Source organism: Sorex fumeus, unplaced genomic scaffold (assembly GCF_029834395.1).
Source record: "Sorex fumeus unplaced genomic scaffold, SorFum_2.1 ptg000087l, whole genome shotgun sequence".
Taxonomy (NCBI): domain Eukaryota; kingdom Metazoa; phylum Chordata; class Mammalia; order Eulipotyphla; family Soricidae; genus Sorex; species Sorex fumeus.
The window spans coordinates 6,251,580-6,275,975 of record NW_026606144.1 but is presented as its reverse complement, the minus strand read 5'-3'; the positions used below and the strand labels follow the sequence as shown (position 1 = coordinate 6,275,975).

General features: G+C 62.3%; 1 protein-coding gene across 1 annotated transcript; it reads left to right on the top strand.

The window, feature by feature from the left end:
* The first annotated feature begins 1,628 nt into the window (after positions 1-1,628).
* Positions 1,629-24,322, top strand: RILPL1 (Rab interacting lysosomal protein like 1). Its single transcript, XM_056131396.1, has 7 exons — positions 1,629-1,981; positions 6,620-6,770; positions 9,853-9,971; positions 12,182-12,403; positions 15,331-15,503; positions 17,843-17,935; positions 23,471-24,322. The coding sequence occupies exons 1-7, from the start codon at positions 1,673-1,675 to the stop codon at positions 23,613-23,615; spliced, it is 1,212 nt and encodes a 403-aa protein (XP_055987371.1). The 5' UTR covers positions 1,629-1,672; the 3' UTR covers positions 23,616-24,322.
* The last annotated feature ends 74 nt before the right edge of the window (positions 24,323-24,396 follow it).

Here is a 24,396-nt window from a genome sequence, read left to right as displayed (position 1 = left end):
GCATTTTGATAGAAAACCTGAAAGTCAAATCGAGAAACTTTTAAGTAATATTTTTAAGGAGTGCAGAATAGAGTACAGTGGACAGGGGACCTGTCTCGCACTCTGCCAACCAGGTCTGATTCTGGACACCACACAGGGGCTCCTGAGCCCCACCAGAAGGAAGGAATCCCTGATCACAGAGCCAGGGGTAAGGCCTGAGCGGGAGGGCAAGCCTCTCACCAGGGCCCAGCCAGGCTCCCTGTGGGTGATTTGAAAGTAAGTCGCAAGCCATTTTATTAATCTTTTTTTTTTTTTTGCAGAGGTTTGGGGGAAGATGTGAGACCACACCTGGCAGTGCTCAGCTCTTACTCCTGTCTCTGTCCAGGGATCACCCCCAGTGGGGCTGGGGGCCACGTCAATTGTTGGAAATCAAACCCAGGCTGGCCAGGGGCAAGTCCAGCGCCTCCCTGCTGTCCTATGTGCAGGTCTCCAGAAATACTCGTAAGTGATTAAACAGGGCCTGCTACACTGTGACCTCTACGTGTGTGTATACACGCATCCGAGCTGCATCAGGCCCGAGGACTCAGTGCTGGGGAGCAAGAACCACTCCTGGCGGTGCTCAGGGCTTACTCCTGGCTCAGTGCTCAGGAATCACTCTTGGCAGCATTCAGGGCTTACTCCTAGCTGTGCCGAGGGCTTATTCCTGGCAGTCCTCAGGGATCACTCCTGGCGGCGCTTAGGGCTTACTCCTGGCTCAGTGCTCAGGTGCCACTCCTGGCTATGCTCAGGGCTTATCCTGGCTCAGTATTCAGGGATCACTCCTCGCTGCACTCAAGGGACCGTGGGCAGTGCGGGGGAAGGAATCTGGGTCTGGCGTGTGCAGGGCAGGCGCCTACCCCGTGCGCTGTGGCTCAGGCCTCCGGCTTCTACTTTTAAGGAAAGGGAAAAGGAGCGCTGGATTCCCGTTCGCTCCTTCCTCCCACGGTGGGCCCTAGGCCACGAGGCGGACGCGATCGCTCTGCCTCGGGGCTCACAGCCCGATGCGGGGCCACACAGCCACACCGGGGGTTCAAACTCGGTGTCTGCGCGGGCCCGGACCCCGGGCGCGGTCGGGAGAGACCCTCCTGGGGCGGGGGACGGGGGAGGCGGGGGGGCGCTGGGGACCCGCGCAGAGTGGGCGCTGCGCTCGCCCGACTCCCCGTGAAGCGTTGGATGCGGGACGCTCCCGTGCGTGGGCCCGGCCGGGGGTCCCCAAGGCGCACCCCAGCCCGCCGGGCGCCCCCTGCCCCTGCAGCGAGCCCCCAGCTCGGCTCCATCCCGCCTCCCTCGCGCGGGCGGGCAGAGGAGGAGCGAGGGCGGCGCTGGCCGGCGGGTCTGGGCGGCTGGTCAGCGGGCTGGTGCGCGGCGCCCGGCATCCCGCGGGACGCGGCCGAAGTTTCCCGAGGAGCCGCCCGCGCCCCCGGCGCGCCCCGGCCGGTCCCCAAGTCGGGAGGCGCCTGCGCACGCGCGCTCCGGCCGCTCCCCCCGCGCCCAGCAGGCTCCGGGCCGCGCCCGCGCCCCGCGCCCGCCCAGCCCGGCCCGCGCCTGCCCAGCGCCTGCCCAGCGCCCGGCCCGCGCCTGCCCAGCGCCCATGCCCGCGCGCGCCCGCCGCCCCGCAGCGCGACCCGGCCAGCGGCGCTAGCCGGCGGGGGCCATGGACGCGGAGCCCGGCTCACCGCCGGCCGCCCAGTCGGCGCTGGACAAGAACGTGGCCGAGCTGACCGTCATGGACGTGTACGACATCGCGTCGCTCGTGGGCCACGAGTTCGAGCGGGTCATCGACCAGCACGGCTGCGAGTCCATCGCGCGCCTCATGCCCAAGGTCGTGCGCGTCTTGGAGATCCTGGAGGTGCTGGTCAGCCGCCACCACGTCGCGCCCGAGCTGGACGAGCTGCGCCTGGAGCTGGACCGGCTGCGTGTGGAGAGGATGGACCGCATCGAGAAGGAGCGCAAGCACCAGAAGGCGAGTCGCGGTCCCGGGAGGGGCAGGGGCCCGGGCAGACGCCTGGTCACCACCCAGCCGGAGCCCAGGGGCGGTGCGTGGGAACCCGATCTGCGACCTCATCCCGGTCAGGGAGGGCTTGTTTCAAAATAATACAAAGTAACAATGATGCCAGATATTACCAGGGGAAACAGCTGCCGTGTGCTAGCTGTGTGGCCCCTAACTTCTCTGCACTTTGTTTTGCTTACATGTCTGAGATGCACTAACGGGCTGGCTTGTAAGAACTCATTGGAGGGCATGTTGTCAGCCGGACACTGGCTGCATCTCAGTCACAAATGTGCACGCCAGGCTTTTTCCTCTCTGGAAATCTCTGTCTCTGACTCTGTCTCGGTCTCTCTGTCTCTCTGTCTCTTTTCTGTATCTCTGTCTCTGTTTCTGTCTCTCTGTCTCTCTCTCTCTCTCTCTCTCTCTCTCTCTCTCTCTCTGTGCATTCTTTCTCCTTCACACTCTCCTCCTTCCTGTGTTTCTCTAAATAAAACTATATTCAGTCACTAGAAGAGAGGTGGAATGGCGGGTGAACTGTTCTTCGGTAGTATTGTTCTTTAGTCGGGGACCGTGGGCTTGGGCCACTCTTGGCTCTGTGCTCAACAGACAGATGGGCACCGGGGCATGGAAGGCCGTGCCCTGCTCTTTGGCCCGGTAGCGTTTTTCTCTGGAAATGAACTCGCCCTTTCGACTGGACCCCCCCCCTCCAGGCCCCTCTCCCCCCAGCCCCTCTGGAGACCTCTGACTTTCCCAGAGCCCCTCCCCCTCCCTAACCACTGCTCTCAGCTGCTTCTCAGCCTTGATTCTATCTTGACTCCTCCCTGGGTGCCTGGGTAGGAATTATCTCCAAATTACAGAAGAAACAGGTTCCAGCAGGCTAGCCCCCCGCTCCTCCCCCAGGGGCCAGGCCCCCCCACACTGCCCCTGTGTGAACCGGGGGAAGGACCGTGGGGATGGCAGGCCGCTGCCCTTCCCTGAATCATGCCTGAATCTGCCCTGGGAGAAGGAAGTTGGAGGCACCGTTTCCTGCCCGGCCTTGGCCGGGAAGCGTCCGTCAGGCAGTGCTGGGCGGGGGGGGGGGGCCTTCTGAGGGGCCTGGTGGCGGCATGGCCCTGGTCCTGGCTTGCTGTGTGGCCTCAGGAAACACACTTGGCCTTTCTGGACCTCCCTGGCACACCGCCACGGATCGTGTGTTTCCGCTGAAAATAGTCTGTCTGGTCCTGTGCTGGCCCCACTGAGCCACTGTCCTCTGCCCCTTCATGGGGGCCGAGAGCTTGCAGACACCCCGCCCCAGCCTCCGTGTCGGGGTGCTCAGGAGCAGCGCCTCGGAAACGGACAGGCTGGGTGATGAGCCAGCCTCTGTGCCTCAGTTTCCCTGGCAGTGAAGTGGGGACCGTAGCAGTCCTGGGCTTGGAGGGCCTGAAAGGCTTCGGACCCCTATCTTCTGCCTTTCCTTGTCACTCTGGAGAACTGGGGCCTGGACAAACCGGACTGCAGGAGCGAGGGGTTGCTCAGCCCCTGTAGTGGGGGGCCCAGCGGGCACCTTTGTGTCGGATTTTGTCCCAGGGCCTCCTGCTCTTGCCCTCTGCTGTGAATTCTTTCTGATGCCCCCGGGCTCACCGTGTTATCTGCACAGTCTCTACCTTATCTGCCCTGGCCTCCCTTTCCCTCACTCCTTCCTCCTTCCTTTCTCTCACGGTTCCCCCCCCCACCCTCCCCCCCCCCCCCTGCCGACTGCTCACTCCTGCTGCCCCCGTGACCATGACCTGCCTCTGCCTTCCTGGAGGGTCCCCATTTCGGACCATGACCTGGGCTCGACTGGGAATTGTGCCTGCCGTTGCCCCCTGCCCCTGTCGCAGATGTGTTGACCGAGAGTCCTGCAGTGCCCACACTTATGTGGGGGCCACGGTGATGGTCAGAGAGGGTCTTGCCCTCAGGGCCCTGGCTTCCTCCCGCGGGGTGCAGTCCCGGAGGGACACGGGCCATGTTCCTGAGCTCACTCAACTTTATTGGGGGTTTGGGCCACACCTGCTGGCACTCAGGGAATGCTCCCAGCTCTGTGCTCATGTGTCACTCCTGACAGTGCTTGGGGGACTTGCCACGCAGTGCCAGGAATGGAACTGGGGTCAGCACGTACCTTAGTCCCCCCCGCCCCACCCTGTGCATGCCTGAGCCCACCCTATCCACCCCACAAGCGCTGGCTTTTGTGAGACAGCTATCAAGCCCACTTTACCCAGACGTATGATTTTTATGTGTTGTCAGTGAGGAAAAGCATTTCTTTTGGGGGGCCCTCCCAGCAGTGCTCAGGGGTCACGCCTGTGGGGTGGCAGGGTTTGAACCTGGGTGGCCATGAGCCAGGCTGTCCCCTCCTCGCTGTGCTGTGGCCCTGGCCCCTGCAAAGCAGCGGGTCGTTAAGAGGTGGAGCCCTGAGCCTTCCCACTGTATGCCCAAGGGAGTCCCAGAGGTCACTGGGCTCAAGCAGCCGCCGGGAGGAGCCCGTCCACTCCCAGCTCTGTACAGGACAGGTGTGGGGAAGGGTGCTCTAGGGCCGGTCACTCCTGCCTGTCCTGGGACAGGTGTGTGGGTGTGTGGTGGTGGTTGTTGTTCGTTTGGTCCTGAGGCCGCAGGGCTCACGCCTGACTCTGGGCTCAGGGATCGCTCCCAGCAGGTGCAGGGGACTGTGTGGGGTGCTGGGGAGTAAGCCTGGGCAGAGCAAGTGGTGATAGCCTGGGGTGTGGCCAGGGGAGGGAGAAGGGCAGAAGTGGGGGCCTGTCCTCAGCTCTAGGGGTCCTTCAAGTGGCCACAGGCTTTCGCATAAGCCCTGGCTCACACAGCTGAGGTCAGTCTGGAAAAGGGGATCCAGTTCTGGGGTCAGAGCCTGCCCTCTGCCTGCCCCTGCCCCCTCACTCACATCTCTTTGGGGACAGCTGGACCCTAGAAGCCCAGGCCAGTCCCCTCAGGGCCCGGACAGTGCCGCCAGCACATCCACGGGGGAAGCCCTGGATGGGCAGGACCCCCCACAGGTCCCCCGGCTCCTTCATGCCCAACTGCGGCCATCAGGGAGCGGGAAGGACCTCGGGAGTGTGACCACGCGCCACCTCTGCCCCAGGCCTCCCGTGGCCTTCAGGGAGCTCTGCTCACGGCGGGCTCCGGGGGTCCTCGTGCAGGCAGGCTCGGGGTGAAAGGTGGCCACCTCCTCCCACAGGTGCCCACAGCTGCCTCAGGTCCCCTGTGGTGGGCCCACCCCAGCCCGGCGGCTGCCATCGGGTCACAGAGACCGCCTCTGCCCACGTAGCTGGGGACCCCCCTAAGTCCTCTCTGTCCCCGTGGATACCAGTGTCATTGAGTACACTACACCCTGCAGTTAACCGTTGGTTCATTTCTCGGTTTTGGGGTCACCCGTGACCATGCTCAGGCTCCTGCCAGCTCTACATTAGGGAGTTGTGGGGTGCCGAGGGTCCAGGAGGGCTCCTTCCCAGCTGTGCCTGCCCGCATCTGGCCGGCCGCCGCTCCGGTCTCTGGACCCTGCCACCCAGACCCGTGAGCCGGTCACCTCATGCCCACACCCTCAGCCCCTGGCCACCCACGGCCATTTGCTGCGGTCGCTGTGGATGCGGCTGGGCGGGGGCGGGGGGGGGAACGGGGGCGAGGGAACAGTTCGTGGTTTCAGAGCCACATGGGGTGGTCGGTGGCGTCTGGTTGCTGGGGCTTGGGGATCTGCCGTGAGTGGCCTGCAGCAGTGCTCCAGGCTTGGGGACAGTCTGCGTTTAGTGGCCGTGGGACTGTGAGGCTGCCAGGCCAGGCTCCTCACCCTGGGCGGGGTGGGCAGGGCGCAGTTAGGGGCACGGGCAGGGGCATGGGCAGGGGTGTGGGCAGGGGCGCAGACAGGAGTAGGTAGGGCATGGGCAGGGGTGCAGGCAGGGGTGCGGACAGGGGTGCGGGCAGGGCTGTGGGCAGGGTGTGGGCAGGGGTCCAGGCAGGGTGCAGGCAGGGTTGTGGGCAGGGATGCGGGCAGGGGCGCGGGCAGGGTGTGGGCAGGGGTCCAGGCAGGGTGCAGGCAGGGTTGTGGGCAGGGATGCAGGCAGGGGTGTGGGCAGGGCTTGGCAGGGTTGCGGGCAGAGCATAGGCAGGGGTGTGGGCAGGGGCACCAGCAAGGTGTGGGCAGGGGTGGAGGCACCGGGGGTCGTGTCACTCCTGAGGAACTTCCCAGCTGCTTCCCACCGCGCTGTCCCTTCGCCTTGTCCAAGCTTGGGTCCACTTCTCCTGCGCCATCATCTGGAAAGCCCTTGACGGGCGTTCCTGACATGCAGAGCCTGAGACACGCAGAGCCTGAGCCCGCGCTCCTCGGGCCCATTGAGCAGTAGGACTTTTGTCCATCCCTGCTGCCCCAGAGGAAGGCTCATCTTACGGAATGTCTGGGCTAAGGTGGGGGACGTGGACACCCCAGGAGGTGGCCCGGAGGCTGCCTGTCCACTGCCCTCCCTGGACAGTGCGTCAGCCGCCAATGGGGCTGTCCTGGCGTGAGGACGGCCCGTGTGCGTGGTGGCCGTGCCCACTGCTGCTCCTCGTGCCCGCGCCAGGTGCCCGCGGCTCACGTGCCCGTCCCTTCGGCAGGAGCTGGAGCTGGTGGAGGACGTGTGGCGGGGCGAGGCCCAGGACCTGCTGTCGCAGATCGCCCAGCTGCAGGAGGAGAACAAGCAGCTGCTCAGCGACCTGTCCCACAAGGATGTCAGCTTCTCCGAGGAGGAGTTCCAGAAGCAGGAAGGTCAGCGGCCTCTCCCTGGCCTGCGTCGTCCGTTCCCCGGCCGGGGCTGCCCCTCTCCCGGCCCCAGCTCTGGTCATTCAGCCGGTCCAGCCGACGGGTTCCCAGATCTCCCACTTCCAGGCTTTTGTTCTGATCCCTGGACCAGCCACACTCGACAGGGCTGGCCCCGCCCTCGGGAAGTTTACCTGCTCATGTCCAGGCTATGGATGACATGCGTGTCAGATGGAGGCGCGTCTGTGTAGGGGAAGGAGCAAAACAGGGGGAAGAGGGTCGAGGGGAGAAGGGGCAGCTTTAGACACTGAGATCAGGGCACTGGGGGGCCCTGGCCCAGAGACAGGGGCAGCCATACAGCAGTCTAGGGAGAGAAGCAAGCGCAAAGGCCCTGTGGCACGAGGGCCAAAGGAAAACCAAAGCCAGGTCTGGAGAAGGCAGCAATACTGACTGTCAGGTATGAGGTCTCCGTGGTCCTTGGGGCCGACTGACCCCCGTGAGGTCTTGGCTGCCCTTGATGGTCAGGCAGGACCCCAAGGCCCAAGTTCGGATTCTGTGCCCGACACGCTGGGAAGAGTGTGGAGCTGTGGGGTTCAGGAGCAGGATGGAACCCCAGAGCCAACACCCGTGAGCCGTTGGACTCTTATCCATACCTAAAGTCATCTAGAACCTTTCACCCGGCACCCCTGCGGGATCAGGGTCGTACCCACTCCCCTAAAGCCGGCTGCCTGCAGGGCTGCTCGCCCTAGAGTCTCAGCCCACCACTGCCAACTGCCGGGCCGGGGTCCCCGCGATCCCCCTCCTCCTACTCAGTGGGTCGGGGTGAGGGCGGTGCCCACCTCCAGCTCAGAATCTGGATCACAGGCATCGTTGGAGGTGTGTGCGGTGGATGTGGGGCGTGTCCCTTAGCTGCCTGGCAGTGGCAGGCCTCGGGGCACTTCCCAAGCCCAACCCTAAACCCAGCACTTAATTGCCCTGGCCTCAGCCGAATCCCTTGCCCGGTGGCACCCCATGTAAAGGTGGGGACACCCACCTCCCCCTCGTAAGCTGCCCGAGTGTCACCTGACTGTCAGTCCTGCGGGTCAGCCACCCTCACTCAGGGCTCTGAGTTTGTGACCTTCTTGCTGAGCACATGAGGGAGATGTGGGTCCAGAGACGGACAGCAATTGGTCCGGGACCACACAGTTGCCAGGCCTGGCGGGGCTGGGAAGGGAAGGGCGTTTGATTTTTGTGGGGGACCCTGAGGGGCTGAGGTTGAACCAGGCATGTAGCCTGGTCGTGTGCTCGTGCCACCAGCTGGATCCCACCGCCAAGACGGCGGAGCTTGCTGGCTCCTTCCTTCGTCAGTGACTTTGGACGGCACCCGCTGCCCTGCATGGCCTTTCTGCGAGTTGCCCGGGATCCAGTCATGGCTCAAGGGCAGCTCTGCTGGGCTCACAGAGGAGCCCCACAGCCCTCTTGTTTGGGGTCCACACCCAGCAGTGCTTGGGGACTACTCCCGGCTCTGTGCTGGTGGGGGCACCCGGTCCCCCGCATGCAGACCCTACACTCCCAGCTTTGACCTACCCCACGCCCCGACGACCCTCTTCCTGCTGCCCCAATGCCCCTGGGTGACCAGTGCCTTGGGCTGTGGCCGGGGCTGGTGGGCGCGGGCCCCACCCACTGTGGGAGGCCTCGCCTCGGAGCGTCGTGAGTCAGCCCACTCGGAGGTGCCAGCTGAGACACACTTAATTGGCATCCCGCGTGGGGGGACCCTTGTTAGCTCGGGGGGCTGGTGTCCCCCAGCAGCCCCACCCACGGGGAGACGGGAGATACCAGCCATGCCTCCGCGGTTATTTTTACTGGGCACGGAAACCATGGGAACGGCAGGCTGGCGCATGCCCTGTCGAGGGCAGTGCCGCTGAATGAGGCAGTCTGGAGGGGGCCCCTGGGGGGGGCAGGGCCGGCTTTCTCAGCATCTGTACGGGATGCCCTGTCACCCTCCCCCGGAAGTCTTCACCTGGAGATGATCCAGACTGAGCACAGGTTCTGCATGCAGGAGGCTGAGTCCAGCCTTAGCACTGCACGGTCCTCGAGCACTGAGCTGGGAGTCAGCTCCCAGCACTACCCAAACAGAAAGCGCTGCCCTGCTCTATCCTGGATACTGTGTCAGCTGGAGGGTCGCAAAGAGAGAGAGAGAGAGGGGGTGGGCTTGAGAGGGGTCACGAAGACCCCCGCCCTGTGGGATAGGGCTGGGAGGGAGCCGAAGGCCTGGAGCACTGTGCCTGGAGTGGTCAGCAGTGCCCGACCCTCCCTGGGGTCATTAGCCCCGGGACAGCACTGCCCATTGCTTCACACCCAAAGGCGGGCCAGGAGCTAGTAGATAGGGCGCGCTCCAGCCCTGTGTGGACCCAGATGCCCCCAGACGCCCTGAGCACCCCTGGGTGCTGTGACGGTGCCTCTGGGCTCCTGGGAGACACCGTAGTGGGATCATCTGTCTGCCGAGGGCGCCAGGGGCCCCCAGGTTTCCTGAGCCACCTGGAGCAGGTGGTGCGGGCGCAGGAGGCGTGTCGAGGCCTGTGGATGGGCCCCCTCATGAGGGGACGGTCACCAACACGGTCAACCTTGATTTTCCTACAAGCCTCTGAAACTTGCTGGGGCTTCTGTATGTCCCAAACACGTACACGGATGCTGTGTCCACCGCATGGGTGCGCAGAGAGGGCAGCGAGGGAGTGACTCAACAGAGCCCAGCGACAGCTGTGGACTGTCCTGCGCAGAGAACAGAGCCGTGGAAAGAAGGGGGGTGGGAGCATGCGGGGGTGGGGTGGTCAAGCCTTGCCCACTGCCATCCCCAGAGCCATGTGTGGAGAGGGGGCAGGGGTCGGAAGGCGGGGACGAGAACGCTGAGGAGATCACGCTGAGGAGGGGAGGCGCAGGGCAAGGTGGGGTTGGGGGAGGTGGGGGCCATAGGGGGGAGGGGGCCAAGGTGGGGTCCAGGGGAGGCGCGGGCCAAGGGGCTCTGGGGAGCAGGTGCCGGTGAGAGAGCCGGGGAGTGAGGGGGCATGTCCTGCTGGCAGGTGTTGGGGGCTCACTCCAGCCCTACCCACCCCAGGCATGTCCGAGCGGGAGCGGCAGGTGATGAAGAAGCTGAAGGAGGTGGTGGACAAGCAGCGTGACGAGATCCGGGCCAAGGACAGGGAGCTGGGACTGAAGAGCGAGGACGTGGAGGCGGTGAGTAACCCGCGGGGTGCCGCCCCCTCCTCCGTGGACCCTGGCAGGGGCGGGAACAGCAGGAGGGGGCTGGGCTGGGGCGGGGGCGTTATCCTGCACTGCCCTCCTCCCACTCTTATCCTGGGCCCCTGAGCGGTGCCTGCCTGAACGAGAGAAGACGCCCCCATCCCCCGCCCCCGGCGTGGGTCAGCGTGTGCAGACGCCTGTATCTCGCCTGTATCTCTGGCGGTCAGTCTCCCCTCGCCTGTATCAGTCTGGCGGTCAGTCTCCCCTCCACACTGTTCGTCTCTGGGAGCCAGCGGGGCTGGGCCAGAGACAGAGTTCAGCCGGGAGAGAGGGCGTTTGCCTTGCGTGCAGCCAGCCCAGGGTCAATCCCTGGCATCCCATCTCGTCCCCCAGCAACACCGGGAGCAATTCCTGAGTGCGGAGGCACGTGTAAGCCCTGAGCACCAGCGGCCCCCCTCCTCCGTGGTCCAAAAAAAGAAAAAAACAAAAAAATCTTTTATAAGTCTTTCTTTTTTTCCTTTTTGAGTAACACCTGGCGATGCTCAGGGCTCACTCCTGGCTCTGCACTCAGGAATTACTCCTGGCGGGGCTCAGGGGACCATGTAGGATGCCAGGGATCAAACCTGGGTCAGCCGCCTGCAAGGCAAACACCCTACCCGCTGTGCTATCACTCCAGCCCCCCCCCTTTTTTAATTTTTTAAATTTATTGAATCACCGTGAGAACAGCCACCAAGCTTTCCAGTTTAAGTCTTGGTTGGTCATACAATGATCAAACACCAATCCCTTCACCAGTGCATATTTTCCACCACCAAGAATCCCAGTATAGGGGGCCAGAGAGATAGCACAGCGGGTAAGGCGTTTGCCTTGCATGCGGCCGACCCAGGTTCGATTCCCAGCATCCCATATGGTCCCCTGAGCACCGCCAGGAGTAATTTCTGAGTGCAGAGCCAGGAGTAACCCCTGTGCATGACTGGGTGTGACCCAAAAAGCAAAAAAAAACCAAAAAACAACAGTATACCCCCCCACCACTCCCCCTGCCTGTGTGGCAGATTTCCATTTACTCTCTACCTTGATCACATTCAATATTACTACAAAAGACTCACCATTATTATTTGGAATTTTCCCCAACATTCAGACCTGCCAAAAAGACATCATTAGATAATATGTATTCTATTGCTGATTATGAAGAGCATATGATGTCACGGCTGCTATTGTGGCCACATGATTTTGGATTTCTGATATTTTGGTAGTAAGTCTAGAGGGATTACTGCCAAAAGCCGCTGGGCTCCGAGGTTGGTTTGTGTGCCTCTGGGATCATAGCTGTTCGGGAGGCAGAGGAGGTGTTCGTGGGTGACAACTCCGGGCCTCATCAGGGTGGGGAGCAGGGCCTGTTCCACCCCCTATCCCATGAGGGCCCGCGTGCCTCGTCACTGCAGTCTCATACCTGGCTGTCCATTAGGCTCTGAAAGATGGTGGCCACCATGCCGCCGCTGCCAGGGCGAAAAGACAGAGGGACAAACACCCTTCCCCTCCCAGGGTGGCACAGCGCCATAGTTTAATGCACAGTCCAAATACATTTCTGCCAAAAACTGGTGGTATCTGAGGTTGGTTTGTGTGCCTCTGGGATCATGGCCGTTCAGGAGCCAGAGGAGGCGTTTGTAGGCCACAACTCGGGGCCTCATCAAAGAGGGTAGAAGGGTCCCTGTTGTGTTTTTAGAGTCTGCAAATGGATGAGCTCAGGGCCGACTCTTAGCTCTGTGCTCAGGATCATTCCTAGAGTGCCTCAGGGGGCCATGTCGGGTGCTGGGGATTGAATTTGGACTGGTCGCCTGCAAGGCAAGTGCCACCCACTATCGTATCTCTGAGACCCCGTCTGTAGGAACAGGATCTGTTGAGGCTAGAGCGATAGTCAAGTGACCTCCGAGTGCAGAGCCAGGCGGAAGTCCCGGGCACCACTGGGCGTAACCGATAAACAGAACCCAAAAGAACAGGAGCTAATTTGGGGCTGGGGCAAGCTGACCCGTGGGGTGCATGGGCTCGTGCCCAGCTTCAGCCCCCAGGCACAGCCAGGCATCCCCAAAGCCGAAGAAAAAGAGAAGATGAAGGGATTTTACCAAAGGGAGAGGGGTGCACTGTGGGCAGCCGGCCGTCCCCCGAGCGCCCCGTGCCGCAGTGCCCAGACCAGGCCCCGTCTGCCCCCACAGCTGCAGCAGCAGCAGAGCCGGCTGATGAAGATCAACCATGACCTGCGGCACCGCATCGCCGTGGTGGAGGCCCAGGGGAAGGCCCTGATCGAGCAGAAGGTGGAGCTGGAGGCCGACCTGCAGGCCAGGGAGCAGGAGCTGGGCAGCCTGCGGGCCGAGCTGCGGCGGCTGCAGGAGCCGCTGCAGGGTGAGCTCCGCCAGAACGGGGCGCCCGAGCCGGAGGTGAGGGGTCGCCACAGGGGACCAGGAGCTTGGGCCTCTGCGCTTGGGTGCGCGGGTGGGCCTGGGCCGTGGGACAGGCCTGGGAGGCCAGGAGCTGCCAAGCTGCCCCTGCCCAGTCACCCCGCTGGGAGGGCCCAGGTCACCCTGGCAGCCCTCCGGAGGAAGGGGGGACGGGGAGGGGGAAGGATGGGGAGAGGGGAGGGGTCTCTCTGGGGCTAGACCCACGGTTCAACACTCCCCCCCAGCCCAAATGGTGCCTGAGCCCTCTGGGAGTGATCCCTAGAACAAAGGCTAGGGGCTCTACCCTGGTGGGTGTGGCGGGGTTGAGGGGTGAAGGGTGGGCAGGGAGAGGGACTAACCGCGGGGGGATCTCTGGAGGCGGAGAGCTGATGTGCCATACCTTGAGGGAACGGATGGCCTTTGGGTTTTAAGGCTGCGACAGTCATGTGGTCAGTAGTGCTCACCTTGCATGTGGCCGGCCTGGGTTCCATCGCAGCACCCTGTAGGGTCCTCCGAGCCCCACCGGAGTGACCCCTGAGGACAGGACCAGGAGTCAGCCCCGGGCACCTCCAGGTGTGGCCCGCAAACCAAACCCCAAAGAAAGGGCAGCCAGTGGCCACCTGCTGGTGTCTCTGCCGGCTGCCCATGGTGCCTGCTGTCCAGGAGTGGGGGTGGCCACGTGAGAGCGGGTGTAGGACGGCCTGGGGGCTGTGTTGTGGCCATCAGGGCCCGACCGGGGTTAAGGACAATGCTCACTGGTTCCTGCCAGGCTGGCTGGGGCTGCTGGATTCAGGAAGTGGCCCTGATGGCCCACGCCCAGGGGACATGCCAGTTCTTACTGCTGGACTGCAGGGCATCTCCTGCGGCCGTGTCTGAAGGGCCCCTGGGGATTAGGGGACAGGCCCAGATAACCCGAACCACCTCCAGGTCCCTCGTGGGTAAGCCTGGAAGGCCGTGCTGGCCCTTGGGCAGCCACTGCCCAGCAGGAGGATCTCTCTTGCAGGCTCGGGCCCAGACAGGCCAGTCCTGGGTTCTGGCAGTGCCTGGCGTCCTCCAGAAAAGCTGGGCCCCCACCTGCTGTTCTAACAGGGTCCCTGCGTCAGGCGGGAATCCCCCAGAGGCACGGGGCATGGTCCATTGCGGCCTGGAGCAGGCCAGGACCTGCTGTCTGGGCACAAAGGGCCCCGGAAGCAGTGCTAGGGCCTGAATAGGCGGGAGGAACAGGCACCAGACACCTGCCCTGGACGTGCCCAGGGACCTGATGCAGCAGGAGCGGGGAGGGCTCAGCCCAGCAGGCAGAGGGGGCCGGGCAGCCTCAGGAGGAGCGCAGGGGGTGGGAGCGCCAGCAGCCCTGCAGCACCCATGGGAGCCCGTCATCCCATTTCTCCTCCAGCAGGAAATCCAAACCTTAATCTACATCCAAACTCCTGCCCAAAAGGGTCAATTTCAAAGCTCAGCACTGAGCCAGGACGCTTGTGGGTGCTGGGGCTGAAGCCAGGCCCGGGGCTGGAGCGACAGGACAGCAGGGCAGGCTTTGGCCTTGCACACGGTGACACAGGCTCAGTTCCTAGCACCCCTGTGGTGCCCAGAGCCCACCATGAATGCCCTGAGCACAGAGCTAGGAGTCAGCCCTGAGCTCGTCCTGTGTGCCCATCTCCCCCGCCCCCCAAAAAGGGGCTTGTTCTCTTCCTCTAGTGCCCCTGAAGAATAAAGTAGAACAGGGTGAAGGAGGGTTGGATAAAGTGTGTGCCTGGACTGGGGTGGGGCTGGGATACCCGCAGACTCCTACATGCGCATCAGGGCCCCAGGCAGAGAGACCTCACCATGGCCGCGTCTTCCCTGACCCTCCCCAGCTGCAGCCAGATGGCCCTGCACATCCGCTGCTGAGCGGCTGGTCAGTGCTCCATGAAGGGAGAGGGATGCTGCACCAACAGGTGTTCACTGGCACCTGGCTGGGCAGCGGCCAGTCTTGCGTGCGTGTCCTGGGTAGTGTCTCCCGGGAGGAGAGAACCCTGCTGAACCCCGCTGAACCCCACTGACCCCCTCTGAGCCCCGCTGACCCCTGCTGACCCCTGCTGAGCCGGCTGCCCACTCAGACTTGTGCACGTAACGCTACCCCTTCGGAAGTGAGAGTGAGGTGCCCGTGGAGTCACGGGGCCTGCAGGTGGGGGACCCTCCTTCCAGGTGGGCTGACAGCTGGACAGTGGAAAACCCGACAAGACTCAGTGTGTCCTGCTCAGGCGGCCCTGCCCTCAAGGCCTGAGCCTCCCTGTCACCTGATGCCCGCAGCGGTCGGTGTCCCCTTTCAAGTGTCCTTCCAGGAGCAGCACATGCCCTCTGCCTCCCGAGGCCCTCCAGCCTCCAGCCCAGCCTGGCTGCACCTCCTCTCCAGAGTCCTTCCCTGGGCCTGGGGGGGGGGGGGGGAAGTGCTCAGGGCAGGGGACGAAGGGGCCGCCTGGTGCCAGTGTGAGAACTGCCCTACCCTCTGCCCACAGTGCCTGAGAGACCTCACAGCACCAGGGGCAGCCCCCAGACCGCCGGCCAGGAGAGCAGGAGAGCAGGCCGGGCGCTTGCCGGCACCCGACCCACCTGAGCCCTCCCAAAGGGACCTGGCAGCGCTCTGCTCTCAGGAATCATCCCTGGCGGATGCAGGACACCATGTAGGATGCCGGGGTGGAACCTGGGTTGACCACATGCAAGACTAGAGCCCTCCCAGCTGTCCTATTGCCCCGGACCCTCTTTCAGATTCTGAAATGAGACTGTTGTGGGGGAACTTCGTGGAGAGGGGACGGCGCAGAAGGGGGATCGGCGCAGAGGGTCACGGCTCTCATCCCTGCTGGCGCAGCAGCCCAGGGCGCCGTAGGACCGGGGCCATGCGTGTGATGTGGGAGCGGCGGCCGCGGGCCTCACGACTTGGCCTCCTGCAGGCGGAGCTGGGGATGGAGGAGTGCGTGACCGAGGCGGAGAAGCTGGCACTGGACCTCAAGGACCCGAACCGGCCCCGCTTCACGCTGCAGGAGCTGCGGGACGTGCTGCACGAGAGGAACGAGCTCAAGGCCCAGCTCTTCGTGCTGCAGGAGGAGCTGGCCTACTACAGGAGGCAGGGCCGGGCGGGGCGGGGCCAGGACTGGTGGGAGGCGGGGCCATCCGGGGCGGGGCCGGGGGGGCGGGGCAATTGGGTGGGGCCTGGCGGGAGGCGGAGCAGAAGGGGGCGGGGCAGGCGGGAGGTGAGGTGGCCCTTATTGCCCAGGACCAGGCTGTGTCTCCACCTGCCCTGGGCACCCTTTTGGCTAGAAGCGCTTCTCATCTCACCAAACCTTCCTGAAACTTTGGGCCCAGGCACATTTCCTTCCGGTTTGGGGCCACATCTGATCAAGCTTGGGCAGCTCCTCCAGGCTTGGTGCTGGGGACTGTGCAGTGCCAGGAATCGAACTCGGACTCACACAGGCAGAGCAAGAGCTCACCCACTGAGCCCGGCCCGCGTGCATTTTATTTTATTTATTTGTATTTATTTATTTATTTTTGCTTTTTGGGTCACACCCAGTGATGCTCAGGGGTTATTCCTGGCTCTGCACTCAGGAATTATTCCTGGTGGTGTTTGGGGGACCATATGGGATGCCGGGAATTGAACCCAGGTTGGCTGCGTGCAAGACAAACGCCCTACCCGCTGTGCTATCACTCCGGCCCCTATTTGTATTTGCTTTTTGGTTCACACCCGGCGATGCTCAGGGGTTACTCCTAGCTCTGCACTCAGGAATTACCCCTGGCAGTGCTTGGGGGACCATATGGGTTGCTGGGAATAGAACCTGGGTCTGCCACGTGCAAGGCAAACGCCCGACCCGCTGTGCTATCGCTCCAGCCCCCCCCCCCCGGGGTGCATTTTGTAATCACAACCTTACAGTTGCTGGAAAGGGATGTCCCTGACCCTGTGGCTGGCTCTGGGTCCCGGCACCTCAAAACCAAGCACAGCGGTGTCTGCAGGGAGTGGTGGAAAGGTTCCCCCTAAACAGAGAGAGAAAGGCCCTCACTGCTGCTGAGAGCTTGTTTCTGCTGCTGCCACCAAGTGAAAAGACACTGAGATCCCCGTCCCGGTGCCGTCTGAGCTGCCGTCTGGCACACGCGCTGGTGGCCAGTGTGACCAAGTTGAGGGGGTTCAACTGCACTGGGCAACATGCAAGGGTCGTCACGGGTGTGGCCAGCGGCTGCCATGGTGGTGACTCCAGTGCTCTCCACCAGTATGAAACACCTGTGACCGTCCTTCCCCCCTGCTTCACGCTCTCCCCCTCCTTCCTTCTCTCCTCCCCGCGGAACATAGCACACGTGCTTCTACCTCAGGACCTTTGCACAGACGGCTCAGGACTCTGGGAAGTCACTTGATGGCCCACTCAGTCATAGTGGGCTCCTGGCCACTCAGGGTCTCGTGGCCTTGCCTCCTATCCGCACCCATTCAGAGCAGCCTCCATCCCAGCACCTCTCTCTCACTCCACCCTCCTCCTGGTTTTTTGGTTGGTTTGGGGGGGGGGTCACACAGGTTCTGCTCTCAGTCCAGGGGGATCTTTCATCGTGTCGCAGCATCGCTATTGTGCTTGCCTGTTGCTTCCATGACAGATGGGGCGCTCTAGGGGCCGAAAACCTTAGAGGAGGGCCTTACAGAGAGGGCTCACCCAGTGCCCATGCAGGCGGGAAGGGGAGGCCCCACTCTGGTTGGGAAGCTGAAAAATGCAGAAAGTGATGTCCTCTGCTATGTGCTGGCACACAAGAGGACTTACTGACCTTGGCACCATGGGCATTCGAAGAATGGGCGGGCGGGGGGTCACTTTTGACTTGGAGATGGGTGAAGCCAGGAGGGCTCCCTGGAGGTGGTGTGGAATTAGGTCTCTCCGAGAGAATGGTACCACCCAGGTCAGGATACAGGGTGTGGGGAATCTCTCAGAGGAAAGGAACCACAAGTGTGGAAACAAGCATTGGAGCAGGACCAGAAATAAGATGTTCTGTTTGGGTCGAACCTTCGGAGGAAACCAAAAGTTGAGCTGCGGGTCCCTTTCCTGAAACTCCGCATCTTCAAGAAGGGGACCACAAATCCCTGTGGCTGTTGCCTCCAGAGGGACCTTCCTCTTCACTAGCCCTCCTCGTCACTGATTGGCTAACCCCTGGGGAGGGCCAGGACCTCCTCCCACTCCCCCACCGAGTGCCCTTCTAGAATATCCTCACCAAATTCTCACCAAACATTTTCACAAAATGTTTGACTCTTTATCCTTTCTTTTCAATTTTTCGGTCTTTGGGACACACACAGCTGTGCCCAGGGCTCACTCCTGTTGATCCTGTGTTCGAGGGACCTTCGGGGGTCGGGGGAGTCGAAGCTGGGTCTGCTGCGGGTACGGCAAATGCGCCATAGTATCGCTGGGGCCCCATGTGTTTGACTCTTTCCTCTCCTTCCAGTGAAGAAATGGAAGAGGAAAATCGGATACCCCAACCTCCACCCGTCGTGCACCCAAGAATGCCCCCCCAGTCGGAGTCTGGGATCAAGCGACTGTAAGTGAGGGCGGTGTGTGTTGAGGGGTGGGGTGCTTGGCTCACACTTCGGGCGCCTGCTCCAGGCCTGTGTTGCCACTAATCCCGCCCACGCAGAGCGTCGGCCCCTCTGGGTTCCTCCTGGGGTCCTGGGTAGAGGCTGCGGTTCTGGCTGGCTGAAGTGTGTCGGTGGGTGCAGCCCTGGGCCTGGGAGGGCCGTAGCATCTTCAGAGTCAGGATGGCGGACCACATACCCCTCCCGACTCAGGCTGCATACGGGCTGCGATCAGGCCCAGTACTGGGGGCACTCTAGTCCTTGTCCTAAATTAGACATTAAGCCGTTTTCCAGAACTGAACCCACATCCTCATGCATGCAGAGCCAGCATCGGCCCTGAAGACCTCCAGAGTGGGCTGTGCTGGGGACCTGAGCCGGGTTGGGGACTTGGGCCGGGTTGGGGGGTTGGGGACCCGGCCTGGGTGGGGGTCTGGGCTGAGTGCTGGGGGCTTGGGTTGGGCGGGGGCACTGGGCTGTCTGGGGGTCTGGGCTGTGTGAGGGGTCCTGGGCAGGGCGGGGGCCTGGGCTTAACCTCTGGCGGGTTTGGGAGGGGCCGTGGTCCCCAATTCCCGCGAGCAAGGAATCACTTCCTGGGGGTGAAGCCTGCAGTCACCCCACCGTGGCCATTACTGGTCAGTCATCTTCCACGAGTCGCCTGAGGACAGCACCATGCAGTCACCCCCAAGTCCCGTGGCGCAGTGGTGCCCAGTGGACAGGGTACTGCACCCCAACGCCCCCTTCCCCGGGCAGGGCCTGCGTGCCCCCATCAGAACCTTAGCGAGCTGGGGCTGGGGTGATAGTACAGCGGGTAGGGCATTTGCCTTGCACGAGGCTGACCCAGGTTCGATTCCCAGCATCCCATATGGTCCCCTGAGCACCACTAGGAGTGATTCCTGAGAGCATGAGCCAGGAGTAACCTCTAGGCATTGCCGGGTGTGACACAAAAAGCCAAAAAAAAAAAAAAAACCTTAGCTAGCTGAGCACCACGTGGGCATTCTGGCCACGTGGCTCTGAGCCAATCAGCACAGGGATAGGGCATGTCACATGACAGTCCCTTGGCCAATCACAGTATAGTACAGCTACTGGCCAGTCACATGCTTGCTCTGGCCCAAAGCGTGGTGAGTACAGGCTGTGCCTTTGGCCTCATGGGTTTGTGGTTTTGAGTCCAGGCGGTGCTTTTGGCCTGGGAGGTCCGTAGTGTTGAGTCCAGGCGGTGCTCTTGGGCCCATTCGGAATGAAGCCGAGTCAGCTAAGCAAATGGAAGTGTTGGGTGTCCGTGTAGCCTCGTGGGGGGTGTGGGAGCCCCGTGGCCAGGAGCCTGAAGTCAGCTCAGTTCCCAGGAAAGGGGCTTCCTCTGCAATGCCCCAGAGGGCTTTGCGGGGTAGAGAGACCCTCCTTTCCTGGGGCCCAGGCCAGCTCTGCTGTGCCCCCTGCAGTAGCTCGCCCGACTGTGATCAGGCCTATGGAAAGACTCATCCCCAAAAAATTTTTCCGGACTTTTTCCGTTTACCACTGGAACCCCCATTCTCTGAAACAGGAAGTTAGGAATTGACTTTTGCACATCTCAAAATCCAGAGGCAGCTTCCAGGAATTCAGTGCCAGCCCGGAGCCTTCCTCCACCTATCTCTCCCCTGAGTTGGCTCTGGGGTCCTGTCCCCAAAGGCCCTGGGCCCACCTGCCAAGCTCGTACCCCGTCACAGGGGCCTCTGGTTGCTCAGCCCACCTGGGACTCTGGGCTTGGCAGGGAAGCAGCTGGACTAGAGTAGCCAAAGCCAGACACTGGAGAGAGAAATCAGCTCCACTGCCCAGCCGGCCACGGCATAGTCGAAGCTCAAACAACACAAAAGGCTTTTGACCAGCTGGGGCGGGACACTGGTGGCCTTTGTCCACCTCAGCTGCTTCCCAGGGGCTGTGACAGTTTAGCCGTTCCCTGGAGGCCAGCACCAAGATGGCAGCCCCAGAGGCTGTCCGTCCAGCCTGTCTGCCATGCTGTCCTCCAGAACCTGACGACCCCAACTCCAGAGCACCTCAGCCTACCCAGCAGCACCCTAACCCAGCGTCCTCCTTAGTGGCTGCCACCCTGTCCCTCATGACTGCTGCCAGCACACATCCCAGGCCAGATTTGAGGGGGCTGGGGATGATCCTGGGGTACCAGGCCCTAGCTCTGGCACATCCCTGCCAGTGTATCTCCACAGGTGGGGATTTGAATGCACCCAGCCCCTGGTCTGCGCCTGGCCGCCTTCTGACTGTGCCTCCCCGCCCCTCCCCCTCTGATGGTCACTAGCTGTGTGCCGGCTGCCCAGTTCCCTTATCTCAGAGGCCCGGCTGCATTTCTGGGGCCGAGCTGGTCCAGGAACCAAAACTGGCCAGTTGCAGCCCTGTGCCCACAGGCGTGCTCAGAATAGCCCGGGGCCGAGCAGCTGCTGGCCTTCAAGGCCACTTGGCACTGCCCGGGAGGGTCACGCGGCGGTCCCCTGGGACAGAAGGCCCTCAGCCTGGCCGGTCCACCCCCCGCTGCCCAGCACAGGCACCCAGCTGCTTTGCGCTGAGCCTGGCAGCAGGAAGGCGGTGGCGGTGCTGGGGGAGAGGCTGGGGCCGGGACTGGCCAGGTGGTCCCCTCGGCTCAAACAGCGGTGACAGGGGCACATTCTGTCCCTGTCCTCCTACCCACCCCACTCTCTCAGTCCAGAAATAGCTTCTTCACAGCCACCTGTTACCCTACCTGAAGGGCTAACTATTGGAACGTCCTGTTGTTGGAATCTTCTGGAAAGGCTGGAGTGGGGGGAGAGGGGAGTAAGATGCTGATGCCCCACATCCAAGGCATCAGCTAATGTCTCTGGACATGTGTCCCTTTCACCCCTGGCCTGTGTGGGCGGGGCCAAGCTTCCAGGAGCCCCCCTCCCCCTCCCTTGGCCCCTCAGCTCCCTGTTTTGGCCTCTGCGTCCTGCACTGCCAACTCCCACTGCTTGCCTCGGCCACCTCTAGACCAGCGCCAGGAGGCCAGGGTGACCGAGGGGACGTGTGGGTCACAGGCCGAGGTGCCCCTGGTTCTGGGACCAGTCCGAGGGCAGGACGTAAAAGGGACAGGTCAAGGCTAGCAGCTGGAGGAAGCCTCCGAGGCCCTGGTGGGCTGGCGAGTGTGGGCACAGGCATCTGGCCGGGCCCGCAGGGCTGTACTGTAGGAGTGGGTGGGGTGCGGACACCTCCCACAGGACATGCCTCGAGCCGCCCTCGGCTGGGTGGGCAGCCCCACAGCGCCCTTGACCTTCCTTTTTCTCTCCTGTGTCTCTGCTCTCCGCGCAGGATCTTTACCGCCATCATGCCCATGGTGGCCGCCGGACTCCTGCTGGATGACCCCACCCTGCAGCCTGTCCGACGTCTGGTTTCCCTTGTAGGCGCCGCGTCCGTCTGCCTGGGGGTGGCGTGCGCTGCATGGCCTCGCCCGTGTGTCCGTGTGTGCGGGGCGGAGCCGGGCGTGCGGGGCTCCGTCACCGATAATCCTTTCTGTCTTTTCTATTTCCGTTCTAAAACCACCTTCCCCTGGTCCAGTAAAGACGGTCCTTTACACGCCGGGTCAGTAATCCACGCCGCTGTGACTGCCCGCGAGTGACAGTGACTAATGTGTGTCTCCAGTCTCACGCCCTCGCTTCCTAACCCGCGTGTCGTGTCAAGCCAGGGGGGCCTGTTACCAGAAAGCAGCAAAGTGCACGACCCCTCAATAGGGCGTGCCAAGCGGCCCTCTGCGCCCATCAGCCGCAAGGGGCTTGCACGCACGCTGACGTGTTGCTGTCGTGTTTCTGGCACTGCCTGTTCTGAGCCCGCGGGGTCAGCTGGGATGTGTACCCCTGCACGGCCACGGAGGGAACCCCGTGGAAGGATATGCCCGCCCCAAGATTGCAACATACCCCCAGAAAGGGCGGGGCGGGGGGCCACAGACATAGACATCTGCCCCAGAGAGCTGGGTCTTTGCCCAGGAGTGGGGCGGGGAGGACCTGGCGAGCACCAGGCCAGGAAGGCCGGCTTAGCTAGCTGCCATGGCAGCACCAAGCTGGGCCCGGCTCTGCCTGAGGAAGGCCTTGTTTTACCTGGAGGGATGGCACTCCAGGCCTCAGACACAGCTGCCCCCGATGCTGCCCGTGGCCACTTGACCTGCTTGTCGCCTGGGATTTGGCTTTGACTGTGCAGGGGCGGTTCAGCCTGTGGCCGTGGCTTCACCAGGCCTTGCCCAAAACCAAACCCAAAGACTCATTTGGAGGTTCCTGCATCGTCAGGTTAAGGGGCCGGGACCCTTCTGGGAGCCTTTACTGGTGTCTGAGTTTGTTTGGGGCCCGAGTGTGCAGTGCCCGGGGCCTCTCGCAGACCTGGCAGGTGCTCTGGTGCCGAGGCTCCAGCCGAGGGTCCTGCCAGCACTGCGAGCACCACGTCCACTGCTCGGTCTGGGGTGCTAGGGGTCAGCAGGGCCTCCCCTCTGCTAGGCATGTCTCTGCCACTGAGTCTAGCCCCCAGCCCGTAGCTTTCTGTTCAGGGTTGACTCCTGCCTCTGCGATCAGGGATCACTCCTGACGGTGCACGGGGAACCATATAGGGTGCTGGGGATCGAACCCGGGTCAGCTGCATGCAAGGCAAGCGCCCTCCCCGCTGTCCTGTTGCTCCGCCCCCAGGCCCCATAGCTTTTTATTCCCATTAGTCAAGAGAAGAAATCTTAGGTAGTTGTGTGAGAAACACTGAAGATGTTACACCTGGGACGACACACATGACCACAAACCAGAGACCACACACAGCTGGCCACATATCTGACCACACATATGACCGCAAACCTGGGACCACACATCTGACCACACACGTGACTGCACACCTGGGACCACACACAGCTGACCACACAGGTGAACTGCACACCTGGGATCACACATGGAACCACACACACCTGACCCCACACGTGACTGCACACCTGGGATCACACATGGAACCACACACATCTGACCACACATGTGACCACACAGGTGGGATCACACACACCTGACCACACATGTGATGGCGCACCTGGGACCACACACGTGACTGCACACCTGGGACCACACACAACCTGACCATACATGTGACTGTGCACCTGGGACTACACATCTTACCACACATGTGACCGCTCACGTGGAATCACACACACCTGACCACACACGTGACGGTGCACCTGGGACCACACATCTGACCAGACATGTGACCGCACACGTGGGATCACACATACCTGACTACACACGTGATGGCGCATCTGGGACCACACATCTGACCACACGTGACTGCACACCTGGGACCACACACCTGTTCGCTCTGCGCAGGCGCCATGTCAGTGTCCAGCCTCCGCTGCTCACGAGTAACTGCCACCTGCTCCATTTCCTTCCCACACCCAGAACTGGTTTGCTCCTCGCTGGCTGCTCTGTCCCGGCGTTGCAGAAAGTGTCAGATGCAGAGCGGAGCAGACACTCATTTCTCTCTCTCCCTCCTGAAAGATTTAGTTTCTTCTCCCGCGACAAGAGGCGCATGGCGAACACGCAGAGAAGCATGCCCATCCCGGAGTCCTTTGGCCAGTGGGCCAGCTCGCAGCGTGATGACGGGTACACGGAGCAAGGCCAGGAGGCCCTGCAGCACCTGTGACCACGGCCCCACGCCTGTGTGCTCAGACAGACTCTCAGAAAAACTGCCTCCGTGGGGACGCACACCGAAAACAGGCCAAACTCGAAGAAACGTTTCTCTACGCCCCAGGCTCTCACCGTTTGTAATAGATGACCCGCCCCTTAGAAGATCTATTTAATAATACAGTGAGCTGAGGCCAGACTTCCGCAGTAACTTCAGTGACGCAGTAACTTCTCGATGCCAAATATACCCTCAGCACTAGCACTGCTGCTCGCTTTGTAGGACATTCTCCGTGTGGAGCTTTTATTTTCACATTTGTCAGACTTAAGGGGGAGAAGGGGAGTGGTAACCTGGCGTGAGTTACCTTCAGGAAGTTGGCAAGGTGACAGCGTTTTACGTGAGTGGATGCACGAGACTCGGCAGGCAGGCCTGGGTTGGCGGCCCAGCAGGGACAGTGCAGTGACACCACAGCCAGCAGTCTGTCCCCCCAGCACCGAGATGGCTCTGCTGGAGGTGGGTCTTGTGACACCTTGTCACCGAGAACTCGAGCTGTGGCAGTTGGAAGGAGTGCCTTGGAATCGGCTGTGATTTAGCCAGTGTTAACCAAACAAAGTTGCTGACACTTAGAGGGATGTTTCTCGTGTGGATTTTTTTCCCCCTGGCCTTTCTCCTTTTAGCCTGGGCTGTGTTAGGTGCCTTCTGAGAAGGCGGTGACAAGTGTCACCAAGCAGATTGGGGAGGGGTCCCCGGGGCCTGGGGGATGCAGGGTGGCAAGCGGGCAGGGGGCAGCGGGAGGGCAAGG

Coding starts and splice junctions, on each gene's coding strand:
- RILPL1 (XM_056131396.1), top strand. CDS start 1,673: ATGGACGCGGAGCCCGGCTCACCGCCGGCCGCCCAGTCGGCGCTGGAC. Junction 12,404..15,330: donor ACGGGGCGCCCGAGCCGGAG/GTGAGGGGTCGC, acceptor GGCCTCCTGCAG/GCGGAGCTGGGGATGGAGGA. Junction 17,936..23,470: donor GAGTCTGGGATCAAGCGACT/GTAAGTGAGGGC, acceptor CCCTCCTGAAAG/ATTTAGTTTCTTCTCCCGCG.